This window comes from Stylophora pistillata, chromosome 10 (genome assembly GCF_964205215.1).
Source record: "Stylophora pistillata chromosome 10, jaStyPist1.2, whole genome shotgun sequence".
Taxonomy (NCBI): domain Eukaryota; kingdom Metazoa; phylum Cnidaria; class Anthozoa; order Scleractinia; family Pocilloporidae; genus Stylophora; species Stylophora pistillata.
The window spans coordinates 28159495-28186691 of record NC_142528.1 but is presented as its reverse complement, the minus strand read 5'-3'; the positions used below and the strand labels follow the sequence as shown (position 1 = coordinate 28186691).

The 27197-nt window shown below is 39.4% G+C and overlaps 1 protein-coding gene and 1 non-coding gene across 9 annotated transcripts; one reads left to right on the top strand and one right to left on the bottom strand.

Annotated features, from left to right (window-relative positions):
• The first annotated feature begins 4030 nt into the window (after positions 1–4030).
• On the top strand, positions 4031–25581 carry LOC111341282 (caskin-2). Of its 8 annotated transcripts, none has more exons than XM_088735974.1 (22): positions 4031–4436; positions 6409–6454; positions 6987–7084; positions 7877–8022; positions 8511–8606; positions 9123–9241; positions 9513–9621; positions 10240–10348; positions 10676–10779; positions 11028–11081; positions 11300–11366; positions 11833–11907; positions 12392–13477; positions 14005–14091; positions 15160–15206; positions 16844–16960; positions 18301–18402; positions 19297–20320; positions 22262–22474; positions 23551–23628; positions 23906–23984; positions 24262–25581. In XM_088735974.1, exons 1-22 carry the CDS (start codon positions 4343–4345, stop codon positions 24338–24340), a joined length of 4029 nt encoding a protein of 1342 aa, XP_088592100.1. In that variant the 5' UTR covers positions 4031–4342; the 3' UTR covers positions 24341–25581. The 8 variants fall into 8 exon arrangements, with proteins under 8 accessions (XP_088592100.1, XP_022803973.1, XP_022803978.1 ...); XM_022948238.2 differs by having other exon boundaries at positions 22262–22522; XM_022948239.2 differs by having other exon boundaries at positions 4032–4436; positions 23548–23628.
• LOC111341290 (uncharacterized) lies at positions 24448–27191 on the bottom strand. The gene is made up of 2 exons (XR_015992458.1): positions 26659–27191; positions 24448–26457 (listed from the first exon to the last, which is right to left on the bottom strand). It is a non-coding gene; the product is annotated as an uncharacterized LOC111341290 (transcript).
• Between the last annotated feature and the right edge of the window lie 6 nt (positions 27192–27197).

Below are 27197 nucleotides of genomic sequence, written 5' to 3'. Positions count from 1 at the left end.
GCATTTTGCTCATTAGTGACCGTTTTGGTATTTTGTCTTATAGTGGCCATTTTGGCATTTTAGCCAGTAGTGGCCATTTTGGGAGTTTGGCCACTAGTGGCCGTTTTGGCATCTTGGCCACTAGTGGCCAATTTGGCATTTAGCCACTTGTAGCCAATTTGGCACATTGGCCAGCATTGGCAGATTTAGCAATTTTCCTAGTAGTGGCCGTTTTGGCAATTTGGCTAGTAGTGGCCATTTTGTCATTTTTACGGTGGCTCTCAAGGGCCATCCACCTACAAAAAATTTTCATAACTTTATCGCGCGATAAGTTTTGCTAAGCCCATTCATTCAAAAAATTTGCAGTCAACATTATCGCGCGATAGTTAACAACTATCCACCAAAGTGGAGGTGTTTAGTGGTGGATATTTACCGAGCCGCGAAGCGGCGAGGTAAATATCCACCGCTAACCACCGACACTGAGGAGAATAGTTGTTTTAGTTTATACTAAAACAGTGAGATAATATACACCACCGTCGTTAATTTGAGTGATTTCTTCGCTTGTCACGGATGCAAACCGGGGCGCCATTTTTCCCCGAGTTGCTCGGAGGTAAAGAGCAAAGGATATTCGGAGTTTGACTAGCCAATCAGAGCGCGCCTTCAACGCTATCCACTGTTTTAGTATATACTAAATAAAGTTATCGCGCGATAGAACAACTTATCGCACGATAGAACAACTTATCGCGCGATAGAACACTGTATCGCGCGATAGAACAACTTATCGCGCGATAGAACACTGTATCGCGCGATAGAACAACTTATCGCGCGATAGAAAAACTTATCGCGCGATAGAACACTGTATCGCGCGATAGAACAACTTATCGCACGATAGAACAACTTATCGCGCGATAGAACAACTTATCGCGCGATAGAACAACTTATCGCGCGATAGAACAACTTATCGCGCGATAGATAATATCATCGCGCGATAATTTTACTACTAGCTCCTATGGCCCCACGACCATTAGCACGTGGTCACATCCATAGCAAGATGGCGGACCAAGTTTCGAACGTGAGTAATTGTCCAAGAAATAAAGACTTTTATTCTTGATTTTTGAGTAAGAGACGGTAATCTTTGGGTTAAATACAATTATATTTCTATGCTTTCTACGCCTTGTATTCATAAACAATCTTTCACCTTATACACCTTACATAGTTTAAAAACGTATCCCTACACCTTATATTCATAAACAATCTTTCAAATATATAGCAATAAAGTCCCTCTCATATCTTTAACCCCACTTACTAAGATAGCATAGAAATATAATTTCATTTAATCCAAAGATTACCGTCTCTTGCTCAAAAATCTAGAATAAAAGTCTTTATTTCAAAACTTGGTCCGCCATCTTGCTATAGATGTGACCAAGTGTTAATGGTCGTGGGGCTATGGGAGCTAGTAATGAAATTATCGCGCGATAATATTATCTATCCCGCGATAGAACACTCTATCGGGCGATAAGTTGTTCTATCGCGCGATAAGTTGTTCTATCGCGCGATAAGTTTATCTATCGCGCGATAATGTTGATTGCAAATTTTTTGAATGAATGGACTTAGCAAAACTTATCGCGCGATAAAGTCATGAAAATTTTTGTAGGTGGATGGCCCTTGAGAGCCACCGTACATTTTGGCTAGTAGCTGCCGTTTTGGCATTTTCGCCACTAGTGGCTGATTTGATATTTTAGCCACTAGTGGCCGATTTGGCATTTTAGCAATTAGCGGCGAATTTGGCATATCAGCCACCAATGACTTTTTTTGACATTTTGGCCACTTCTGGCCGTTTTGGCATTTGGACCAATATTGGCCACTAGTGGCAGATCCTGTATTTTGGTTACTAGTGGCCAAATGGCATTTTGGCCACTAGTGGCCGATTTGACCTTTTGGCCACTAGTGACCGATTTGACCTTTTGGTCATTAGCGGCCGTTTTAACATTTTGGCCAGTTGTGGCCGATTTGGCAATTTGACCACTAGTACTAGTGGCCGATTGTGCATTTTGGCCTTCAGTGGCCGTTTTGGTACTCTCGCCACTAAAGGCTGTTTTGCCATTTTGCCCACTAGTGGCCAAAATGTCCAGAGGGCCACCAGTGGCAAAAATGCCAAATGGGCCACTAGTGGCCAAAATGCCAAATTGGCCACTAGTGGCTTAAAATATGAAGTTGGCCATTAGTGGCCACAATGTCGAAACGGCCACTAGTGGCCAAAACGCCAAATCGGCCGCTTGTGGCCAAAATGCTTAAACGGCCGCTTGTGGCCAAAATGCTAAAACGGCCACTAGAGGGGAAATTGCCAAATAGGCCACTAGTGGCCAAAATTTTTAAACGGCTACTTGTGTCCAAAATGTTAAAACGGCCACTTGTGGCCAAAATGGCAAAAGGGCCACTAGTGGCCAAAATGCCAAAAGGTCCAGTAGTTGTGAATAGCGGCCGTTTTAGTATTTTAGGCACTAATGGTCGATGTGGCATTTTAGCAAGTAGTGGTCGATTTTTCATTTTGCCCATTAGTGGCCACTTTGGCATTTTGGTCGCTAGTGGTCGTTTTGGCCCTTTGGCCACATGTGGGCGATATGGCATTTTGGCCAGTCGTGGCCGTTACGTTTTAGCATTTTGGGCTTTAGCGGTCAAGTTGGCAATTTGGCCACTTGTGACCGATATAGCATTTTGCCCACTAGTGGCTGATTTTGAATTTTGCCCACTAGTGGCCATTTTGGCATTTTGGCCACTAGTAGCCAACTTGGCATTTTGGCTATTGGCGGTCGTTTTCGCACTTTGACCACTAGTGGCTGATTTTTCATTTTTGCCACTAGTGACCATTTGGCATTTGGCCACTAGTGGCCGATTTGGCATTTTTGGCTAGAAGTAGCCGTTTTTGGCACTTTGACCAGTGGCCCATTTGGCAATTTTGCTCTTAGTTGCCGATTTGGCATTTTTGCCACTAGTGGCCGATTTGTTCGCTCACCGACATAAACAAGGCGCGACTTGTTACGATTTTATTGTTTTGACCGGGCTGGAGTGATCATAGGACCAACAAGTCATTTGACCTGCTTATGTGAATACGTCAAAGTCTTTCAGGCAAAGGAAAGAGTGAATGTACAAAATTTCCAAAACCAAATTAATTCGGTTGACTGGTCTCTAACGAATGACCCTTAAAAATTGCATCACTTTTAGGGGGGAATCCTCATACCATATTTCGGGCCGCGAACGCTAAGCTCTTCGCTGATAAAACAACTTTAAAATGGATCCAAATTGCAAGGTTGTAGGAGAATAGCAAGATTTACTAACACGTCGCCTAGTCAAATGAATAAAGTAGAAGTAATCCACAGTCAGACAAGATTATTTCCTAACTCCCCTAACCCCTCGCCTGGTCTAACACAAAAAGAAATCGGAAGACAAATGTATAGAACAGAAGTAGCCCAAAATCACCCAATTTTAGCCTGTGGTATAATGATTCTATATGTACTTATTTTCCCACTGAACACGACTAAAGCATGACAGAACCTGCATTCTTATATCCAGAGTTTTAAAGCATAACATCGTCTGATTTCATGGCTTGCAAGACACAGACTCATCGGTATGGTAATATCGTCATGAAGAATTTACATCTTATTAAAGAACATTCAGTACATTCTGGTCGAACGTAATGATCAACTGACCAAGAAAGATCAAGTTTTGCCTTTAAAGGCGGGACCGGAAAAAAGGGGTCTGCATGGTTTGGAAGTAGAGGTATCTTGTTACAGCATAGTCACTTTGCTCTCTTCATTATTACAGAAAGGTTACTTGACCCTGTATTGGTGTCTCCTCGCATTGTTTAATTAAAGCGAACATCTACACATGACCATGGTGTGCATGAGGTCATGTAGAATTTTTAATTTTTTACCATCTGGATCACGATTTTAATCTTCCTCTTGGGCCACGCGAAATCCGCCTGAAGTTGCACCCACAGAAAAGGGCGAAGGTCCAGCTCCGCCCGGCGTCATATCGTGACGTCATTTTCGTAAATCCGAGACAATCTCGATGTCGTTTCGTTAGATGGATTTCGTTCTCGAATGACTATTTGTTTAACATAGACCGCGAAATGATCATTGAACTATACGTGATTCAGTGGATTTAAATTCCAACACTGTGTTGATGAAACAACTTTCTGAAACATGTGCTAAAAAGGAAGGATTGTTTTCGCTTTGTTGGGGGAATGTGACGAAATGTGGAACCCTTTTGTGGAAAATAATGGAGTGATTTGATCAACACCGTGTTACAGCTGCTCATTCCAAAGTCAAGTCGTCTCTAGCACGATTAACATCGAAGTTGAACCATGGCAAAAGATCAGGAATTACTTCAGGCGGCAAAAGCCAACGATCTTAATGCATTCAGGAAGATAGTGGCGAAAATAAAAGCGGCCAAATCAAGTGAGTACCTCTTCAACGCAAACATATCAAAGAAGCTTATTTCCGAACGAGTTTCACTTTTAACAACGATTTCAAAATGTTCGGCATAACAACCCCATTCATTAATGTTTAATGTGGTCATTACTGAAGTTTGCCGATGGTAACTCAACGTTAATATGGCCTTCGTGCTTTAAAACATCGTTGTCTCTTAGCGTTAAATCTGGTTTGTTTCGCAAGATTTCTTCTTCACGTTCGTTTGTCTGAAAGGTGATGACGGATTCCTGGTCGCCTTCGACAACTCTAGCTATTTATTTTGAGTAGCCATTTGAAAATTAGTCATGCTTTTAGAAACAGTAAATTGGGCTTTGTATGAAACCAGGAACGCTCCGTTATACTATCGCACTATCTTGACTACAAATTTTGGCCCGACGGAAATTTTATTAGTGTTTCAGCTCTTTTTTAGTGTCTCGGATAATTTAGGAAGGATATTGAGTCCGGATGTCTATGGCATGCCAAAAGGCGAAACAATTACACATTTAGGCCAAATATTCTCTTTCATTCTGATAACAGTGCAACGGATGCGTTCAGAACCTTGGTTGGTTGATTATAAATGTATCTGCTTCTTTAATCTTAATGAATGCAAGGCTAAGTGATTAAGAAGAGATCTTAAATTCATTTGATTGGATATTCTCTTGCTGACAAAAAATATTATGAATGGTTTTAAGTGATCCATTTTACGTTCCAGTTTTCTTAATGCTTCGTTGAATAGTATGTGTCTACAAACGTGCCCATTTGTTTATTTTATGTTTTTCTAATTATCAATAAGAAATACTTTGCTTTGTGTTGAGAAAATTCCTCTCCAGACATTTCCAACTGTTTTTTTATTTTTTGTCCTCCTGGCAGTAATTCTAGACAATATAGCACAGCTTTTATATATTGCCTGATTTTTAATTAGCAAGTATGAGAGATGTGAATGCTCAGACCCTAAATTAAATAGATATTCTATTTAGAAATAGTAAAATCAACAACAAAACAAAGTTTCCATGGCTTGTAGTTTCATGCTTGAAACTACAAGTCACAGAAACTTTGTTTCGTTGTTGATTTTACTATTTCTGTTTATGCTCTACTTTATGTATTGAGCACTATACAGCCAGCTAAACCATCTCCTCCAAATAGATATTCTATTTATAGATCATTAAATGCACAGTACTGTGTACAACAACTTAACAAGATATGAACATGTCTATAGATTTAGAAAGATTCTCTAAATATGTTATGATACAGTAATTTCACTTTAAAAGCAATGTGTTATTTTTGTATTAAGGCAATGTGATTATTAGTGATTATCTTCATTTTGTTACACTATGCAGCTCAATTTGGTAAATTAGGTGTTAATGCATGTAATAATCATTATGTAAAATTTCACTCAGTAAGGCCATTTATGCCAGCGTGAACGTAATATTTTGGGTGAAAAATATTCTTGTTCATCGACGAAAAAACAATTAATGATGAAAAAAAAGGAAGGCTTGAGGCAGTTCCTTTATCTCTTAAATGAAAATATTGAACTAATTAAACTTTCTCCTTTCATGTTGGACTTTCTAAGATGGGTTCAAGGATATATTGCGACAGTGCCAATTTGCCTATGTACCACAGATTGATATCTTATTTTAAAGTGAAAATAACTGCATTATACCAACATAAAGATGTCTCCAAAAGTATAAGTATGTAATATTCATTTACAGTGCATTTCCTGTAGAAATGATCCAGATATTGTTGTTTGGTACCTGTGTAGAAACAACATGGAGTTGTCTAAACTTCAGTTTCGTTGGTAATCCTGTTGGTGGTAAATGAAAGGAAATCAACAGCATAAGTAGCAGCAATAACTGTTTGACAGTTGAAGTAATTCTTTTGAGTCTAATGATACCAAATTTCAAAATTTAAAAGTAGAGCTCTTTGTCTGTGGTTTTTAAATAAAATGTATGTTTTTCTTCAGAAAAAGGTGGCAAGAAATACAGTGTAAATATTCAGGATGAAGAAGGGTAAATAAATGTTTTGTTTCGTTATTTGAATGCTGCAGCAGCTGTAATCTGAAGTGGCCTCATTTTGAATTCTTGCACAAAACCAGTCAAACAGTGTGGTGTGCCCTTAAGAAAATGGGGGAGGCTCCTAGTTGTGACAGAGATGCGGTAATGAATTTGCTTAATGAATGTTGTTTTTCTTTTAACTCTTTAACTCCCAAGATCTGATCGTTGATTCTCCCCTCTAGTTGTTACACTTTTCCTAATAAATAATTTATGGGAATTTGGTGTTAGATTAAGAGAAAAGATTACAGCTGATAAGTTTGAAAAGTAGTGTGCTAACGTGCTAGTTGAAGAATGGATGGAACCACATTGACAACTACAAACTTCTCAGTTTTCAAAGCTTCTTTGTCTCTTTGTTAGAAGTGACCTTAAATAAAACCCTGCTGGGAAGTGGTTAAAATGTCCAAGTATCTAATTACTTGTTTCATTAATTGATTTTATATCAGTTCTGAGCAATTTTCTCTGAGATATGTTTCATTTTGTTTGCCAGCTTCACACCCACCCATCATGCAAGTCTTAGAGGCAGCAGTGAAATTGTCATTGCACTCATTGAGTTGGAGTGTGATGTCAATGCTAAAGATAAGAAAGGTAACAATATAAATATACCTGTGTTTCAGCAAAATATACAATGTAACAAACTTGAACAAGGGGGGGTAAGTTTTTAAAGAAACTGTGGCACTGCATTGGTGGGAGTCACAAGGTCATTTTGGTATTATCAACTGAGTTGATAATGTAAAGTGGGCACCAAAAAGAGTTTCGATGCTGAGGTTTTGAGCGCTAGCCCTGCGTCAGAGCAAATGACAAATTCATCCTGATGAAGGGCTAACGCCCAAAACATCAGCTTAGAAACTCTTTACGGTGCTGTTTTGGCTGACAGGTTACACAAAAGGTAAAAGGTATCAACTACAGAATTAATAATGCAAGGTAAACAATTAAAAAACACCTAAGATTGACTACGAGTAAACTGCCTTTTTAACCAAAACAGTAGCAGCATGCTACTTTCTGTAGTCACCTCTTTGGCCCTTTTTAGCAGGGCTCCCACACGCGCATGAGGCAGAGCCCCATACCCATGGAATATGGTCAACCTCTTTTCATTTGGTTGTCACATGACTGACCGAGCATACGTACATACGTGCCTTCAGATTGCATGGGTAGGGTGGGGGAGACTATCTAAATGAAGGGAGGGGTGTCTCACGCAAGTCTTGGCAAATGCACATCTTTTATGTTATCATTAATATTACTAACTTGGGAGCTCCGCTTTTAGGCTTGGCTAAATCTATATATTAACTCTACTACAATTACATGTGTAGTTTAAAGGTAATGGAAAGTACTCACTTTTCCTCAATCATACTGGAATGTTTTGTCTTTTTTTTATTACAGGAATGACTCCATTGCACTTAGCAGCCTGGTCAGGAAAAGTTGAAGTAACAAGGTTGTTGTTAGAGGCTGGAGCAGAAGTTAACTCTTGTTCACAAAATGGAGACACACCTCTTATTTTAGCTTGTCAGCATGGAAATTCTGATGTGGTATGTACACAGATAATTTTAACCTTTCTGTAGCTGGAAGAAAAAGTAATATAAAGTTTGAAAGACCAAGCAAAAGTGGTCAAAGAATAAAGTGCATTGCAAAGTTTTGCAAAACATGGATTGATCCCGAAATCCTAGCCTAGTTGGTTCTTGGAAGTAAACCTACAGTATGTACTGTAGAAATTGTGTCAATCAACCAGAAAATATGTTTCAACCAAAATTGATTTTTCTGAGGTTTGTTATCTTTGTTATAGATGCACATGTATTCCAGTGAAAGCCTTAGTACAACTAGTGTTAAACAGTCAACCTATGCAGAGTAGAACTTATGACATTTGTTTTCCTCAACTTCATGGAGAACGTGTATGAATATACATACTTTTTTAAAAGAGCCAGTCTCAGTAATGTTTTGCATGTACATTTTCTGTTTGCCTAGCACCCGATCTCCCTAGAGTTAAACAGTCATTGTTAGTAATGATTTCTTTTTGCAGGCTGATGTGCTTCTAGACAGGAAGTGTAGTACATTGGCGGTTAACAATAACGGAGAGGCTGCTTTGGACCTTGCCTGCAGATTTGGACATGTACACGTGGGTACCACATTTCTCACTTGTTTCTTTGTCTCCACCTCAAACTTCCAGGGGTGATGGAAATGCATTCTTCCTTCTCCTTATAAAACTGGTACATTATCTGGCAAATTGGATCAACTTACTAGCAAGAAGGTGGTCTACTTTAATTATATAACCTTGTTGCAGTAATGTTGTTCAAGAACAAAAGAAATAAGCAAAAGTGATAAAAATGTAGAAAGTCAACAAAGGATGCTAGCCCTTAATCACCAGCTATGTGACTGAATTAAAAAAACAACAACAACAAAAAATAGGAAAGGAGACATTTGTAGGTGTGAAAGTCAAGTTGAATTAACTTTAGTTTTTTAGACAAGGAAATATTTTGATCTTTCTAACATGAGCAATTCATTATACAGAGGTAAGGAAATTGTGAGGTAAAACAATTCTAAAAGAGTTATTCAACTTGATAGATGTAGTCATGCAGTCCTTGTAGACAGGCTTTATTTGTGATGAAGTGTTCTTTGCTATGTTTATGCCCAGGTTGTTGAATTGTTACTTAACTGCAGAGAGGTAAGGAGTGCATTGGCCACTGGTGCAGTGCAGAGAACAGATCCACCATTACATGCAGCATCAAAGACAGGTCATGTAGAAATAATTAGGTGAGAGTTAAAGAAGCTGTTGTATTTTTTTCATGATACACCTTATGGCTCTGCCATGGCAAAATTTAGTTAGTGTTATTTTTTATTGTTATATATATTTTTTTGATTATTGGTAATGTGTTTGATACCAATTTCAATAAAGAAATATTTGAACTGCCTCTGCTCTTTAAATTCCACACTGGCTATCAGGTGTTCTCAGAAGTTTCTGGTTTGTAATAGTCCCTCATAACAGTATAAGTCATTTTCAGATTCTTAATTATTCTCCACACAGAATGTTATTAGAAGCTGATGCAAATATCAATCAAGTTACAAGTAATGGTTCATGCCTACATGAAGCAGCTCTCTATGGTAAAACAGATGTGGTCAAACTGCTGCTTGATGTAAGTGAAGTAGTCAGTACTATTTGTTTAAACACGTTTCCTGGCCACAAAGGGAGAGATTGAAGTTGTCACAAACCATATGGAAGTAGGCTGATAGTTTCTAGAGAAACTGTTTGGGGCTGTGTCGGTGGGGGTAACGAAATAATTTGGATATATGAACAAAGTTGAAATGGTAAATTGGCCACCGTAACGATTACAAAAGCTGACGTTTCGAGCGTTAGCCCTTCGTCGGAGCGAAGGGCTAACGCTAATCGTTACTTTGGCCAATTTACCATTTCAACTTTGTTCATATATCCAAATCATATGGAAGTAGCTATAGTCTGTTTCGGCTTATCCACGTTTTTTAGCAGAAAGTGATAGAGTTTGGTAGAGTGATCTTTGAAATTCTTTAAAGCAACCGCTGAAGAGTTTGAGAATTTTTCTTATTGGCGTAGAAGTAATCTGTTTTTGCCCCACCCACCTAACTGCGAGTAAATCAAGATGTACCTGTAGATGTAGTAACATTTGTGGGACAGATATATGAAATGGTGCCCTAATAACTCCCTTAACAAAGACCACAATTCAGGAGTATGTAATCCATGTTTACTGTATTGCTTATTTTGTCTCTTTCCGTTTCAGTGGGGTATCAAAGCAGATATACGAAATGGCGAGGGTCACACGGCACTTGATGTGGTTAATCTTTTCACGAGTTCAAAAGCGTCAGCAGTAATTAAACAACTATTGAAAGGTAATTTGTTTCATCAACATTGAAGGCTTCGTTTACGAATGAAGATTCCATTTTCTTCAATACTGTAGGGTTTGCTTTGCCAAACGGTTTTAAAGGGCCTACAAGAAGAGTTACACGAGCTGTGGAAATTAATCTCTCTCTCTCTCTCTTTTAATATCACGAAAACTTGCTCAAATTTATAGTGGGCATAACTTCGGACTGGAGAAACGTCCTCCATAAACTATCGTCATGTATTAAACTGCACATGGTATCCTTAAATTGGTAATCCGTTTGGACAAAGGATTTGGCATTTCTTTGTCAAAACAGTTGTTTGTTTAAATGTTTTAGATGCAGCCTCTGCAGATGGCACTGTGTACGCTAAAGCGGTCAGGGATCATTTTAACATGATGGATTCTACAGCTCTTCCATTCAAGACTGGCGAAACAGTCATCGTAAGAGGCTGAAATATAACGCTTTTCATTCGGTTCCCTACTTTCTCTTGTACAGTCCTCTTGGATCTTTCTGTGTTAGACGATTGTACATTCTAGTTTAATATGTCATATGCCCACCTTCAGTTTTTTGTTGATCGCGAAATTTATATTTTCTCTTTTTTTCAATAAACGACAAACTGTTATGTGTAAAAGAATGTGGACACTTGTTGTGAGCCTGTTGTTTTGATTTTTATGAATGTTTGCTCAAGGTGCTGGAACAAAACCAGAATGACCGATGGAAAGGGAAAATAAAGAATGGAGACGTAAGTTTTTTTTAGTGTAATGATGTTCAATAACTTTACTTCTCACTTGCCAACCGTGTTCTCATTGTGTTACTTTATTCCAGTATCATCGCGTGTGTATATTCCGTTTTTGTATTTGTTGTGGATGCTCTCAGGATCGTTTGGAAAAGGTCAACATTGTTAGCGACAAAGTAATTCAAAACTAATTCTAGTATACATAATTTCCATTTGAATTTCAGAGGGAAAATGTTGGATACTTCCCGGCTAACTTTGTAAGAATTACCGCCTTAAGAAGAGGGTCTGGTGGTGAGTACAGTAAAAAATATTCAGAGTAATTTACATGCGCATTTGAAGTACATCAACCTGTAGATACTTTATGCCTGATTTCCTCCAGTATACCAGTTCAAGATCTAAAAGATCGACGTTTGACTCAATTAAGTTCGTCTTAGGTGATTTGGCCATTCCCTGGCAAGGATCCAGTTCCACCCAAGAATTCAGTTGAAGTGACAGTTTACTCTTTTTATCATCTTACGGGTTTCTATCATCTTACGGGTTTCTATCATCTTACGGGTTTATGTCGAATTAATTTGATGGCTTGCTCCCAGTTAGGTTGTTAGCTCAATTGGTAGAGCACTGCACTAGTATCGCAGAGGTCAGTGGTTCGAATCCCGTACAGGCCTGAATTTTTTTCAGGTCTGATTTTCACTATTGCTTAAATAGTGCTTTACTGCCAAGGATCGTGCACATATACGTTTCGTTCTCTTCAATTTAGCCAAGAAGTCACCAAATCCTAAAGAAGCTGGTGTAATACCGATGGGATCGTACGAGACGATCGCGCTACCGTCAGGTATTTACTAAATGGCGGCTTTTTAAAGGGTTAAGGTGAAATGGAGAAAGACATGTCCGATTTTCAGAACTCAAACGATAGTTTTCTCCAAATCCCCTATTTCTCCTTGTCCACTGGGTAATCGCTCCTCTCCTCTCTCCCTCCTTATCCCCCCAACCCTCCCTTCCCCCCTAACACATTTCTTCCCATTTTTGTCGCACCTTATCACACGAGTTGAACACCGACCATTTTCAGCCAGATGAAAAAAGCCCTTTTTATGCCAGCAGTGGGTTAATTAAGGAGCTCATAGACTCTTCTAACGGCAGCATATTTTAAAAATACGAACAGTATAGGAGAACCATGTCAATAATCAGCCAGCCTATATTCTTTGATTAGCAAGTTACAGCTGCTATTACATGCTATTTTCAAAATACCACTGGCAATTAGCAGAGATGATCGATAATTGGAGCTTCGATTCAGTACTGGTTTTACATTGTTTTTCTAGTGCCATCCTCTCCTGGTTTTCAAAGGAACTCTCCTCGACTTAGAAGTTTTGGTAAAAAAGATCATCGCTTTCGAGGTGATCAAGACATGGAACCCAACAAGGTGCTCGTCGAACCAAATTTACCTGGTAAAGGAGTCAAAGCTAACAAAGGATCTGTTAAAATGGCAGCCGGTCTAGGCCTGCAGTATGTGGAGGTTGCGGTTGATAAACCTCCTCTGTCTCCTCCTCAGGCCTCTACAGCGGGTAACAAATTGAGCAACAAAACGAATTACGCAGAGGTTCGTCTACCAACATCGAATGGATCCGTGGAAGAGGTGGATGAAAGCGATGAGCCTCCACAGCTACCAGATAAAGGAAATAAAGAAACAACTGCCTCAAACGAGATGGAAGATATCTGGGTTCGAAATACGTCCACTCCCCCGCCTTCTTTGCCACCTAAAGCAAGGGCACTATCAAAAAGTGATCCTTCCACTACTGCATGCGATTCGATCGAGCTTGGAGCTAAATCAGCAAGTCCTCCTGCATCTCTACCACATTTCGCGGAACAGTCACGTCCAGAGGGTCCGCCTCATGCGAACGTTACGGGTCTTAATGCCACTGAGCGACCCGCGCGGCGGGTCGCAACTCCCGAATTGTCGCGGAAAGGATATGAGGACATGAGTTTAACTCCAGTATCTGGGGGTCGAGCGACGCCTCCTTGTGAAGACATATGGAAACTTCAAGCCCATAATATTAAAGAACATCCTCCGAAGCAAGGGCTTGCTTACGAGAACGTGCAACTAACACACCGAGCAAAGCTGGCCAGTGATATGCAAAGCATGTTGATCTGTGATGTCGACCAACCGGGGAAGAGTGTGGGAGCAGACGGTTATGTATTTGTTAATGGACCTTCTTCAACAACGACAACAGATTCCAAAGGCTACGAAAATGTTACGCCAAGTGCACCAAAACCAGTTGAACCCGGGTACGTGAACATTCCAAATGAAGTCACTTACCTAGCTATGACGGGTGGTGTGTCTGCTGACTCGACAACAACGAGAACAAGTAAACAGGCACCAGACGAGGACAATGAAGACACAGACAATGGTAAAGATGACACTCGGAAACGTTGATCTAATTTGGGGTTGTATCGATTTTAATTTACTTCGCTTTGCGATTGGTTTGAAAAAACAACGCTTCTCTTTCATCCAATCACATGTAAAAATTAAAGTGAAGCCAATCGCGACTTATCTCTCGCATTTCCTCGCTCTTGATGCCATTTTTGTTTCTTATTTTAAGTTATTATAGCCTCTCTGTAATTTTTATCTTCGCTCTGATTGAGCATTGCGAGTTACTTTGGCTTTAGTGGAGGGAAGATTGGAACGAGATAGGGTTTGTCGCGTTTTGTTTCCAGTGCACGCTAATAGGGACGTACGAGGGAAGGAGAGAGAAACCTGGTATTTAAAATATAAACCGGGAATATTTCATCACCCACCAAACCAAGAAAAACAACCAAAGTCTAAGAAGACAGTTTTTATCGGCTTATAATAGTGATCCGTTTGCACTTGAAGCGTGTTCTTACGAAGGGATCGGCATATCAGTCCTGACCTTTTATGTTCCATCTCTCTCTGCAGACGAAAGTAAAGATGGAATGGATTACGAGCTGATGAACAGCTGTCCTCATTCGATTAGCCATCAGTACGTCAATATCAGCCGACAGGGTATGTACTTTCAAATTATTGTACCCCATCCAAGTGACCTAACGACTGGGGAATCATTCGTTAAGCTTTCTGTACACCATCCCTTCTTCTTGTTCGGTCAGCACAGAACTGCTTCGATTCACTAACGTATGGTTCGATCTGTTCCTTCTTTTTATTCCAAGAGACTTAGACAAAGCTACTCGGTACAAAAAAAAAAAAAACAAAACAATTAAAATCTATCATTTAAAACTACATGTGAAAGAAGGAACGAGGACCGAAAAGGATAGAGAACAATAACCTTAACTCCCATGGGTGATCAAAACAGAATTTCTCCTTACAATATCATTACAATATCAAGCAGATAATAATGAGAATATAGAGAAATATAAATTCCAAATTAAATAAAAATACCACTTCCTTTTTAAATCCACGACTCATACACAACAGTGGGTGTGTAGCTCGAACTAGGAGCCCGAGTATTTAATGCCGTCCGACAAAGTTACACAGAGTAGTAAACAACTAGTCATCACCTCTCGGGCTAAAACGTTTTTGTGTTGCCGCCGCCTGATTGGAAAACCCAAAAACCCAATGGGAAAAATAGTAACGTATTCCCCATCCAAATGCAGGCGCACCAACCTCTGGGGGTTAGAGATAAAACAGCTTAATTACTTGTAAGGTAAAATTTAACTTAAAACTAGAAAAGTTCGAGAGCTGAGATGAATACAAAAGACTCAATTAACGCCATAGCAGCCCACTCGCTAACATACCAATAGGAAAATATTTACATTCTTTGTCACTGCCACTTACAGTTTAGTTCCGCCGAATGTAAATACATATTCTCTGAACTAACATCACATGTATGGCAGATAGTAAGGAGAATTGCTAATAAGATCTTAAGAGTGAAAGGGTTAAAAGGAAATGCAACGGGAGAAATTGAAAAATTCATACCAAATCCACGGTCCGTCAGGGTACGCAGGGAGTGGCAAAGCTCCTGTGTCAATACAGTCCATATTTGGCTCGTTGCTGTACGCCTCTGTATCCCTTCCGTTTTGTTAATTACTTATTTCCTGTTTGTGCTTTTCCCTTCAGGAGACGTGGGCAGTCCCGCGGAAGCCACGGGTCATCTCCAACTCAAGGTGAGGTAACCAGGTTATACCCAGTGTACCTCGCGGTATTGTTAATTCGATTGATGAAAAGGGGGACATTTGGGTTTGCGGTGTTGCGGTGTTGAACCTTTTTGTTAATGCGGTATTGCGGTGAAGAACACCTCGCATTGCGATGTTGCGGTGATCTCAGACCTCTTTTCGTGGTGTCGGTGTGTTCATAATATTTCTTGCGGTTTTGTTGTGGTATTGCAGTATTCAGAACTCTTAATGTCCGAATTTTCCGCGACGTGTAAATTTATCTCCAACTTGAGGGAAACCGCAGATCTGTTCTTTGGTTGACGAACTCGTAAACTTCCGGCAAAATTCTTCAGGATGATTAAACCGAGATCTCTTTGTGACTCACTGAGAAACATAGTCTGAATATTGTTTTGCGACTTGAGTATATAAACCTCAGAGGCAGTGTAAAACTAAAGAAAGAAAGGAAATGGTTCGGAATGGAAATGTTTTAGCAATATGGTGATTTTCCTTTTTTCAAAATCCGCAAACCGTGCGTTAGGTCATGTGAGAAAAAAAGGAGCATGATTGTGGGTTGATAAAGAATAAGAAAAACCTGTTTTTCTGCTGGAGTTGGGTGTAAATACTGTAAATGAGATTGGTAATGTGTGGACAGATGTACTGAGTCATACCGGAAGTTTAGAGGTCAAGTTTCAACTGTTTGTGTGCAGAAGTAATGAGTCATTGATTTACGTTTTGGAATGATTCTTTCACCCCATTCTAACACAATCACAGTTTTGATGCACTTGGTTATCTTTATGACAAAAAACAGTACCCTTTTACCTCATGCCTTATTTTTAGGGATTAAATGCGCGATTCTGTGGAACAAATGCTTTTCTTACGCGTGGGTGTCTTCCTCATCTGTGATTATCTCTGTGTAGCTTGCGTGTACCTGCTAATGAGTATAGGAAATGTGGGAAGACAGGCAATGTGGGAAGGAAAGAGGTTACTCAACGAACTTTTTATGGAATGTTAGATTCCGACAATAACCTTATTTAGCAGTACCAGGCGTGAAAAAGCCCAATTCGAGAGCTCGGAAACTGAGGAATTTCTCCCTTTGAGCACCTGCCGTTTGCGGTTATATAGAAATGCCTCATTGAATTTACAAGCAACTAAACTTGACACGTTATTTGGGTAAATCCTCACTGCGTCCCTCAATACTGTTAGTAACCATCTCATTGCCTAGTGTGGGACCTTGGGTAAGACCTTCTGAAGAACTACACATCTGTGTCTCTCATTTGTTGTATTAGTACTCGGAAAGGCTAACTCGGCTGAAGTCTGATTGCCCAAATGCATAGAGATAATTTTTATCTAATACTTACCGTGTGTAGTATTCTTGGGTTATCATTTTGATATCATTTTCACTCTTTGGATGACAAATTTTGCTTATCTTTTGGCGTTTGTTCCTGGCCTAAGTTCATCCCTATTTTTAAAACGATTTCATTTATTGAAACTTTATTTGGAGAGCTCGTGCAAAGTCCAAATGGTGTGTTAATGTTTTACTCTTTGTGCGTGAAGAATTTCTGGATGAGCTCTCTTTTTTTTTTTTTTTTTTTTTTTCTTTTTCTGCTCGGATAGGGTAACTTTTGCTCAGGATTTTTTTTTCATTTCAGATGCGAGACTATAACGCGTTATTTGACTGGTTGGAGAAGTTCAAGTTAGCGATCTACATCGATAATTTTGTAAAAGGAGGATTCGACATGACGAGTGTTCCTGGCATCACAGCGGAGGTAAGAAACTCTAGAGCCAATCATTCCTGCAGAATCATCATTACTCATTCAATTGTCATGAAAAAAGACAAGTCATTGATTTGTCACCTGATGAAATGTCGGCACGCAATGGAGTTTTTTATTGCCTCTTTCGCTAAGGTGATCTTTCTGCCACAAATTGATAATTTGAGCTATGTTTTCGAGTTTGTTCTAAACATGTCACAAATCACGTTTCTGATACTGAGAGTTTTTGTCTTTTTTAACTCTCTACACCCTAACATTAGTGTGCGTATTCGCCATACTGTTCTGTATACATTTCCTATAGTATTGACAAGGATAGCGTTGAAGGCGCGCTCTGATTGGCTAGTCAAACTCCGAACATCCTTTGCTATTTAGCTTCGAGCAATTCGGGAAAAAATGGCGTCCCGGTTTGCATCCGTGACAAGCGAAGAAATCGCTCAAATTAATTTTTGGTGGTGTATATTATCTCACTGTTTTAGTATATACTAAAACAACTATTTACCTCAGTGTCGGCGGTTAGCGGTGGGTATTTACCTCGCCGCTTCGCGGCTCGGTAAATATCCACCACTAACCACCTGCACTTCGGTGAATAGTTCTTAATTAAACAATGAAGAGCTGCTTCAGTTGGTGATCATTTCCTATATTCTCATGACCTTAATGTTTGGTTCAGGGGTGAAATTTTAAGGAGAAACTACATGCTCGTCACTCGAAGGGTTAAAGGGTTAGGGATCCAACGCATCGGTTATCTTACAGGACTTAACTTTCATTAAGAAAACTACGGATCTTTGGAGGGTTAATGCAATTCGTTTATAGTTGGAAAGTTAAGAAATTGTTTTCACGTTAATTGCGTTAGTTGTCGTGTTGAATTTTTTTGATCTTTCACCCTAACATGGAATGAAGACATGAAATATAAACGAACTCGACGTCATGTGCAATTTAAAATCACTTCGGTAAGGTGTTTATTACAGCCAGGTGCGTGAGGAAAAAATAAAGTCTCGCTTCTTCCACCATTAATTGCCTCCAGCGTGAGTGTTAGTTTTCAACGCGGTTGGTGTGCGAATGACCTTCTTACGAAACGGTGATGGAATCAACCTGAAAAAAAATTAGGCCGTGGGAATACCCAAAGCACGCAAATGAAACAAACTTTTGGTGTGGACTCGCCATATCGAACACAGTAAATCATGATTGACGAAACTTCCAAAAGCAGAGACTGCTCTGACCAAAACGTGATACCAACCTTGTGTTTAAAACACGGTCATATTTAATTTTGCCTGTACCCTTAGTGCTTTTTTTTTTTAAGTTGCTTTTTACATACTTTCTTTTCCTTGTCATTTGTTCAGGATTTGACGGCTATAAATGTGAATAAAACAGGACACAGGAAGAAAGTTCTGTCTGAGTCAGCGAAACTTGAGGAGACAACGGTGTTCCCGAAGAAAAAACCGGTGAGTTTCCGACATTCTGAGATTACTTAATTTTAACTCAATTGATAAGACGACTACAGGTTATAAGTTTTTCTGACAGAGTCAGTTACGAGTCAGACGCGTCAAGCGTGCTCAGGGCTTAATAAAAATCGTACATCAACATTTCGGGATTTCTATTTTAATAGGATAACAAATTTGTGGAACAACATACCTAATGATAGGCAGGCTGAGTCTATTGACTCTTTTAAGCGTAAACCTAAGTCGTTTTATTTCGAGAGACTTTTCAACGTTTTTGATGGCGACAACTTTCTTACCTTTAAAATAATTTGTCCTAAATGTCGCCGGGTAAATACCCTTGTTGCGTGCACTTGTTAAGCGGCCTATTACTAAATATTTAGTCTATTTAACAATTATTCCACTCGCGCTTGTTGGATATGAGATGATTATAGCCAACTCGGCGCTAAGCGCCTCGTTGGCTATCTATCATCTCATATCCAACGCGCGCTCGTGGAATAATTGTTAAATAGACTAAATATTTTAGGAGAGGGTTGGGTTGGAGCTTAAACCTAGTGGGGACTTATGTTCTATTGTTTTTGCTCCGGTACTGCTTGTACAAATCCTTAAATAAATAAATAAATTAATTAATAAATTAAAATCTCAAACGAATTAATGTCAGACTAAAATTGTCTCTTCCTCCACCCCTTCCGTCCTCGTGAAATTCTGTAAAATGCTTTTGGTTTTCAAATATTTCCAATATTTTCTGAGATTAGGCCATTTTGAAAACAGAAAAAAACCGTTAGAGAAGGGGGGGGTGGAAGGGGAGATTGGTATGACTGCAGCCATTGTGCATTCGTATAAGAAAACACTCCCGACTACATTTTGTTTCGCTCAATCGGTGCGTTACTTCTCTCGCAGGAAGATATTATGACGTGGCTGCGTCTGATTGGTCTAGAGCAGTACATACCTGAGTTCATGGACGGCGGTTTCGACGACATGGATTTTCTTCAGGACATGACATTAGAGGACCTAGTGGCCATTGGCGTAAAGAAACCAGGCCATCAGAGAAAGATATGGATGGCGGTTAACGCTCTCAAACAAGGAGATGAGAATGAAAACATGCTGGAAAGCGTAGAGGAGGAATTAACACCGCTGGAGAGGAAAGATTATTTAGAGACCTGCCTAGATGGAGAAGACTCGGGCGTGTCTACAGATGAAGTGGAGGCATCCGAAATTAGTACGGAGGAAAACCGAAGGAATTCTTTTCCTACCCCTGCTACACCGATAGAGAACACCACTGAGGAACCAATTGTGGAGGATTCTTCGTCTGCAGAGTCTGAAATTCCTGAAACATCAGCGGTTCAGCCTGTTGTAAAGGAGGAAAAAACAATTGTTGATGCTGAGCAAGATCAACAAAGAATTCCTGTTCCGGAAGAACCTTGTCTTGACGTTCAGGAAACGACAGTCGATGATTTGAATTTCACCGCCGATTTGTCACTATCGAAAGAAAAGGACGGCAATGAAAACGAACTGGACTCTTTGAGTTTACACGTACAAAATGTTATTTCATTTCCTGACAGTGACGATGACGAGCCACCTCCCCGCCCTCCCCCTCCAATGGAGGACATTGACTTGTCTCTACCTACCGCTGACCTGTGTCAACTTGAATTTGAGTTAAATGGCCCTGGTAGGTCCGTCAAGGACTTGGTGTCCAAAGGGAACGGTAGAGGGCGAACCTTGTCGTTGGACCCCACTTTTCAGAGACCCAAAAAACCTGCCCCACCTCCTGTCAAACCTAAGAGCGCAAAGAAGCCGCCGCCGCCGAAAGTGCCGCCCAAACCTCGAAAGACTGCATCGTTCACGGCAGGGTATGCGGACAGGAGCTCGGAAGAGAGAAGCGTTGGAGACAGATCACCAACAAAACCCACATCCCCTGAGTACCGTAAGTACCCTGTGGTAACTCTTTTTAACTCCCAGAGGTGATTAACATGTAACTTCTCCCTATAATATCCATACATTATCCAGCAAACAGATTGTGAGAATACTCAAACTTATCAGGTAGCAGTTGATATTTTGATCACACAAACCGGCCAAATTCTCGAAACCAATTTTGCAAGGAAATGTGTCGCAACCAGAAGGGAGAATTAACAATCAGATCTTGGGAGTTTAAGGGTCATGTAACAAGTTCTTTGCACTATGTAGCTGTGCCATCCCTTATGGGTCGTGTTGTTTTGGTGATTGTGTGCTCCTGTTTATATTATCTAATTTTATAATGTTTAACTGTCATTTCCTTGGTTTTTGACGTAATCTGTAACAGCGCGAACCAAAAAAACGCCTTTACAATGGTGTGAAACGTTAAAATTCAGTAAATGCAATGAAGTACTATCTTAAACACCTTTCTTTATTAAGCTAATATTTGAAGTGAGCGAACTGTTTTAACTAACTCCAAGTAACTTAACGGTAAATAATTACTGTGAACGCGTTTAATTATTTTGTGCTATTTTCGATTTCCGGCCATTGCTACTCGTTAAACCATAAACATCCGTTGTAGTAAATTCTTACGATTTCAACTGGTGCTACGTTCAACCACTAGATCCTTGCATCCAATAGAGCTGGGTAAAAGTGTTATTTAACACAAATATCATGCCATTCGTTCTCTGTATCCGTTTCGTTACATCACACCTCGCTTTATCCTGGTTTCATTTTGCCGAATACTTCTGTTTTCTCGTCAGAAGTGACTGAATTCAAGTAATCCATCATACACTTGGAGAACAGCCTCGCTTTTATGGACACAGGACTTAATCTCAGCGAAAGGCCCTCTATTCTAGATTGACGGACACTTAATTTCTGTCTTAATGACCGGTTTTCATTAGAGACAGAGTCGTTGTGAGGGTCGGAAGGGCGGTAACATCCAAGTCAAAACTTAAAATTGTCGCCTGAGGCCGACGAAATAGGTGTTGGAAAAATCAGGACTTTTCAATTTTCTTTTAATTGATTCCACCCATGAGTCTAGCACTTAAGATCTTTCTTAAAAACCTGAATAGAGATGTTCCAACCGCAAACAGAAGAGGCAGCCAATCAGAGCGCCAGTCCCCAGGCCCTCCGATGGCTGACCACTCCAGTAATTTAGTTTTCACAAGATGTCGGAGTCCTAAGCGACACCGTTATACTTCTTTCGATTAAGTTGGTTTGATTTTCAATTAAAATATCGTAATGCTCTGCGACTCCATGTCCTTGAAGGTCAGTTCTAAAATTTGATTCTCCCAAAACAAAAATGAGTAAGTATTTTTTTTTCGTGCTCTCTGCATTGGCGTAGACGATACGGGCACACACCGAAATGACTTTTTTATTGAAATGCAAGTATGACCCAGTGGAAAAATCATTGCGCGCTGGCGATACAATTTATGTGAATTGAATAAATTTATTTAATTATCAAATAGAATCAGGGATACTTTTGTCAAATTTTGAAGGAGCTGATGTTCCGCCTTGCCATCATGAATAGTTTTGAATAAAAATAGTTGAATCTTTAACGTGTGAGCGCAAGAACTTTGAATGTACTGTCTATTTAACTTGACTAATGTCAATTTACTAGACCAAATTTCGGGTAGAGGTCTGCACAGTGAGATTTCAAAATAAAGGCTCTTCACACGGCTTGTGATATTCTGTAAGCTTGAAATTTGTTTACATAAAAGGAAAACAAGTTATAAGTGTGTGACGACCACTAAGTTTAAAAACTAAATTAATTTGATATAAAATACGTAACACCCAGAATCTGACCCCAAAATCAATCGTCTCAGAAAAGTCACGTTACTAGTTTTATCACACCCTGTCACATGACCATTCAAGTCACGTGTATAGTTACTATCAATCACGTTACCATCAGGACGCAGCAGCACTGGTTCAAGTCCCTTCAACTTGCCGTCGCCTCCCTGTAATCGAGAATCCGGAAGCGGAAATGGAAGTGTACGATCGCGAAGCAGTAGCAATAGCAGCCATAGCTCGGTAGACTCTCTGATTGAAGAGACTGAAGAAAGGAAAAACACTTTCGAAAAACCAGGCAGGAAAATCAGCGCTCCTGAGAGATTCAACACATCACGTGAGTACACAGATGGAGCTCGAAAGAGTCCAGCGGATGCAGCGAGAGGTAAACAACAGCTACCCCAGAGATGGGAGCCCTCTGTCGGCTGGATGTAACCTTTAACTTCACTCCACTCCACTTCATCCTCACTCATAATAACACAATATTTTTTTACTAACAACTAACGAGCGATCAAGATTAGAATGCAATTTCGCATTCAAAAAATCTCTTTTATGCCCTTGACTTAGGTCGTGAAATAACTCTTAAAAAAACTTTTTAAGACTGTTATCTACTCCAGTGGTAACCGTATAACTAATCAACTTCCAACCTGTCAAATTGTACATGCTAAACCGTGTCTGATTAACCCTAATGAATAATATCTCTCTGTTCTCGAAAACTATTAGGGACTCATTCGGCCTTCTATGCACCAATAACGTCTCTGTTTTGCGTTAATGTTTTCCCTACTTAACTTCCTCTTTGTTTTCCTTTTCTGCTTTGATCCTTACAGCCAACTGCGATAATGTTATTTAATGTTAATAAAATTGAGTGAAGTAGAGAATTGTGATGGTTACTATAATGAACGTACACTTTAGGGATGCATTTTACCCTAGCTGATAAAAAGATGTTAAGAATTGCTATTCTTTTGAGGTCCGTGACATCTTTGAGCATTAACAACAACTGAAAATGAATTTTATTTTCCTAGCAACTTTTAATTTTCCTCTGTCAAATGACAATGTTAATGCTGTTAGATATTACTGCTGACAAAAGTTAAGTTCCCTTTCTTGTTATTCAAAAACCAAGTTTGAACTTGTCACAGTTTTTTTCATTAGAGGGTAAGGTGAAAAAAATAAACAAATATAAGACTTTGAGGTAGCTTTTCTGTTAATTTAGTTGTCATCGTTAGTTTCGTTTCTATAGTCCATACGCGAATTGTGAAATGTGACAGAGCCGAGTACTGTTATGCGACATGCTGGCCGGGAGGAATTCATACCAGTCTCACAATCTGCTTCCGTCGATTTCTTAACTCTCAACTGCAGTGATGAATTTCTTCTATCTTTTCACCCATATGATTTTGCTTATTATTTCTTCAGCAGATAGTAACTTAGATGAGCAGATCAAAGAAATCCTAAGAAATCGTTCTGGGGAAGATCTCTCTACACCACCCCCCTCAGGTATTTATCTTAGTCACTCCAGCTTGTGCCATTAAACGTTGGTGTTTTTTATATTCATCAGTTACATCAGACCTTTATGTAGACCGAAGACCTCTTAACCACCTCGAAAAAAAAAGATACATGGATTTCAAAATCACTTCACCAAGTGTCGTTTAAGTAAGGGGTGGGCTAGTGCAGATATTCCATCCTCTTTGTCCAAAGATAGAAGCTTATCTCATTTTATTTTCGTTACGTAGTTTTATTGATTTTTGTTTTCGTTTGTTTTTTCCTATCACAGAATCAGTTGAATCATCTTCAACTGTGCCACGCGTTGACACAAAAACGGAGTCTTTGAACATAGAAACGAAGGAGTACGAGTATGTATTTAACATTATCTTGTATATCTCTTCAATCGTTGAAGGATAAAGAATCTACGAGGCGCGTTTTCCACGAGAGATCTCGCGACTATCAATCTTTTACTTTGTCCCTGTCCCAGTGCTCCATAATTGCCTTATTATCAGGTTGTGGTTTTCTCTCCCTTTCCATGACTCGCTCGTCGCCCTCGAGAGATCTCGCGACTGGCAAGTGTTCATTTCGTGTGTGTCGCTATGTTGAACAGCTGTCCAATTTATCAGATTCTCTACCTCTTTGCAGATTGGCAGAAGATCTTATGAAGGACATCAACAGTATGCTGAGTGACTTCTCTTCTGAGCTAGATTCCATGTTCGATTGAGCATCAACTTGTATTTTATCGACAACATGATATAAAGGGTTGTAAAGATCACTTAGATATAATGACTGAGAAGCTGTTTAACAGATCTGATGGTGACGACGCTAAAAAATTGGTAGAATGTGCCACAATGGAAATTACTGTGCAATGAGGATATAACACTCCTGGTGTTGAGTTAATTCAGCTAATTACATTATTTTTAGCATTTTGGCAGCTTCTTCAATGCGAAATTGAAATTGATAGTACTATCGTTTAGTTTTGTCTGTTTTCCTTTATTTCGGAGAAAGGGATTTCTATATTGATTAATACTGTTCTCGAGAGCTGCAACTACTTGTTGATGCATATTTATTTTGATAGTCTTTAATTTGGAATCGCTTTTTTCTAGGTGTGGTATGGGTCTCGCATCTCAATTCCCATCTTTGGCGAAAATTTTAAGATCATCCAAATATTATATACCCAGAAAATAGGGTTACTAATCATGAAATTCACGTGTTGTTGATAATTAGCAATGTTTTTAAGTATTTCCAAGGGAATGCCCAATGAAGTATTTTTCTCTCGTTGCCAATGATTTTTTTCCTATCTTCCAAAACGAGGTATTTATATTATAGGAATGCTATCTTTTCAAATTTTGAGTTGTAATGTTTTGTTCAAAAAAATCCCACCCAGGTGTAAGTTGAACCCGTAGAATCTTTAAGCAAAAGGTGAAGCCTTTGACCGGTCTTTGAAAAGAATTTTTCTTCCAAAATTTCAATTAAAAGGATATATATGTTCTAGAAATAGCATTGCTTTAATGCTGAGCTGTAGCTTTAGTTGCGAGGTGATTTTATTTCCATCTCCTCTTAGGAAACTTGTCGAAGCAGGCGAATTTCTTTGTTATCGTTAGTAATAGCATTGATGGCATTCAAGTGTCTGTATACTAGCACCGATAGTCGATTTTATTATGGATTCTATAATAGACGAGAATTTAGTACACATTATATTGGAAATAAATTGGATTAGAAATATTTTTATAGTGCTGAGTGGCTCGATAGGCGGGCGAATGAAGCTTTTTCAATAGTAGTCTGTAGTCAAACATAGAGGGTGTTATTATTTTGAAAGAATAGAGCCCTTCTGGATTTCAATACACCATTCACATGCCAAAAATTCAAAGGAGTTACTTAAAAAAAAGTATAATTAATTACTTTTCTATGTATAAAGTTAATTTTTAACTATATCCGTGAAATAAACGTATATGTATCTGAAAAGTGTGGTTGTCCGAACGAAACTGCTAAATTTGAGAGGGACGGGAACGGGGCGAGCTCAAGGGGAGAGGAAATACAGTGAGTTGGAGAGACATTTTATGTAACAGTAAACGACATACTTATTGCTATGTGCGCTGTGCTGCACTGGAGGTTAATGCGGGCACCGCAACCAGGAAGTCTCGATGATGTTGGACGGGCAAATTTGCAAGGGTTTCCAGCACACTAGACAGCCTTGAAACTGGTAAGTCTTTGTAAGATTTAAGTGGTCAACTTGAACTGCTAGCATTAACAAATTTATTTAAATTTTAGGCCCGTTATGTCAAGTCTATCCAAAATTGACCTGTAAGACACGAGTAAATTACAATGTTTGCAATATACGAGGTCAATAATTGTCTGATTATATCATTATCGAGTTTTGTTTTGCACGAATCATTTCGAGGGACACGCTCCGATAATGTAGGGAAGCGATCAGTCTGGTATTTCCCACTGAGGAACGTGGACATTTTACTCAGAGCGGAATATTAGTTCGTGGCAAAACAAAGTTAAACTAATTCAAAAAAATACAAAGGAACCTGTTTTTAGATCACCCCCGAATTTCTTTCCCCTTAATATTAATCACTGTAATTTTCACCTCTACTAAGCGGTTGCGGTCAACATCGAGTTGGTCCCCACGGCCTGTTTGTATCGTCCTCCAGTTGTATTTACTAGTCACTTGAAGTGGAACTACTCAAATAAAGCTAAGCGTAATCTTTCAGTAAATTTAATCATAGGTAAGAAACTGCTGATGCTTTTCTTGAGCTTGGGGAGGGTGACGGTGCATTTAGGCTTCCCCTTTTGATGCCTGTAATTGTACCTTCTGTATCCCGGCAGCAACTTCTTCTGCAAGGGAACGGTTTATGCTTTGTCTTAGACTGGGAAATGGAGTTTGTGAAAGTAAACTGAAATAATTGTTCAAGAACTTTAAGAACAGGACAAGAAAACAATACTGATACCCTTTCTTGTTATCGCGTTGAATGTCAACTTAAACGCAGCATCAAGAAAAGTTTACATTAAAACTATAAGGGCAATCCTTCCTCTTACCTTCTTCGTCCGTAATCGCTGTATAAAGCTCCTGATACCGAGAAAGACTTTCTTGAGTTAGAATCGAGGATGCTCGCCGACTATCTGATGAGAGAGGCAAAATACTGAATTTAACCTGTTTTATGCTCCATCGTATTTCATCAGGGAACCGAGAACATAAATGAAACTTTTATACTATGCTCTGGCAAATAATAACGTTCATGAAAAAAGATCCTTAGACTGGGATTGCGGGCATTTCCTCAGGAAACTTAACAAGCCGCCACATGTTGGAGTCAGGTCTCACCACAGTTCTTTGGAGAGGTAAATACATGATTATTACCCCTTCAAAACACAATGTGAATAAGACAGCAAACGTTATTGAGGAGAGGACACGTGTATACGTTACACTAGAAACGTTTGCCATGTTTTATCTTATTGGTGCAGTGGCCATTCCCACATTAGTCAAGCGGAATTTAAAGAAATAAAGAGCGAAAAGCAAAAATTAAAAGGATTACAGGTAATCAACAAAACGACCAAGGGTACGAGGGTCATCAAATATA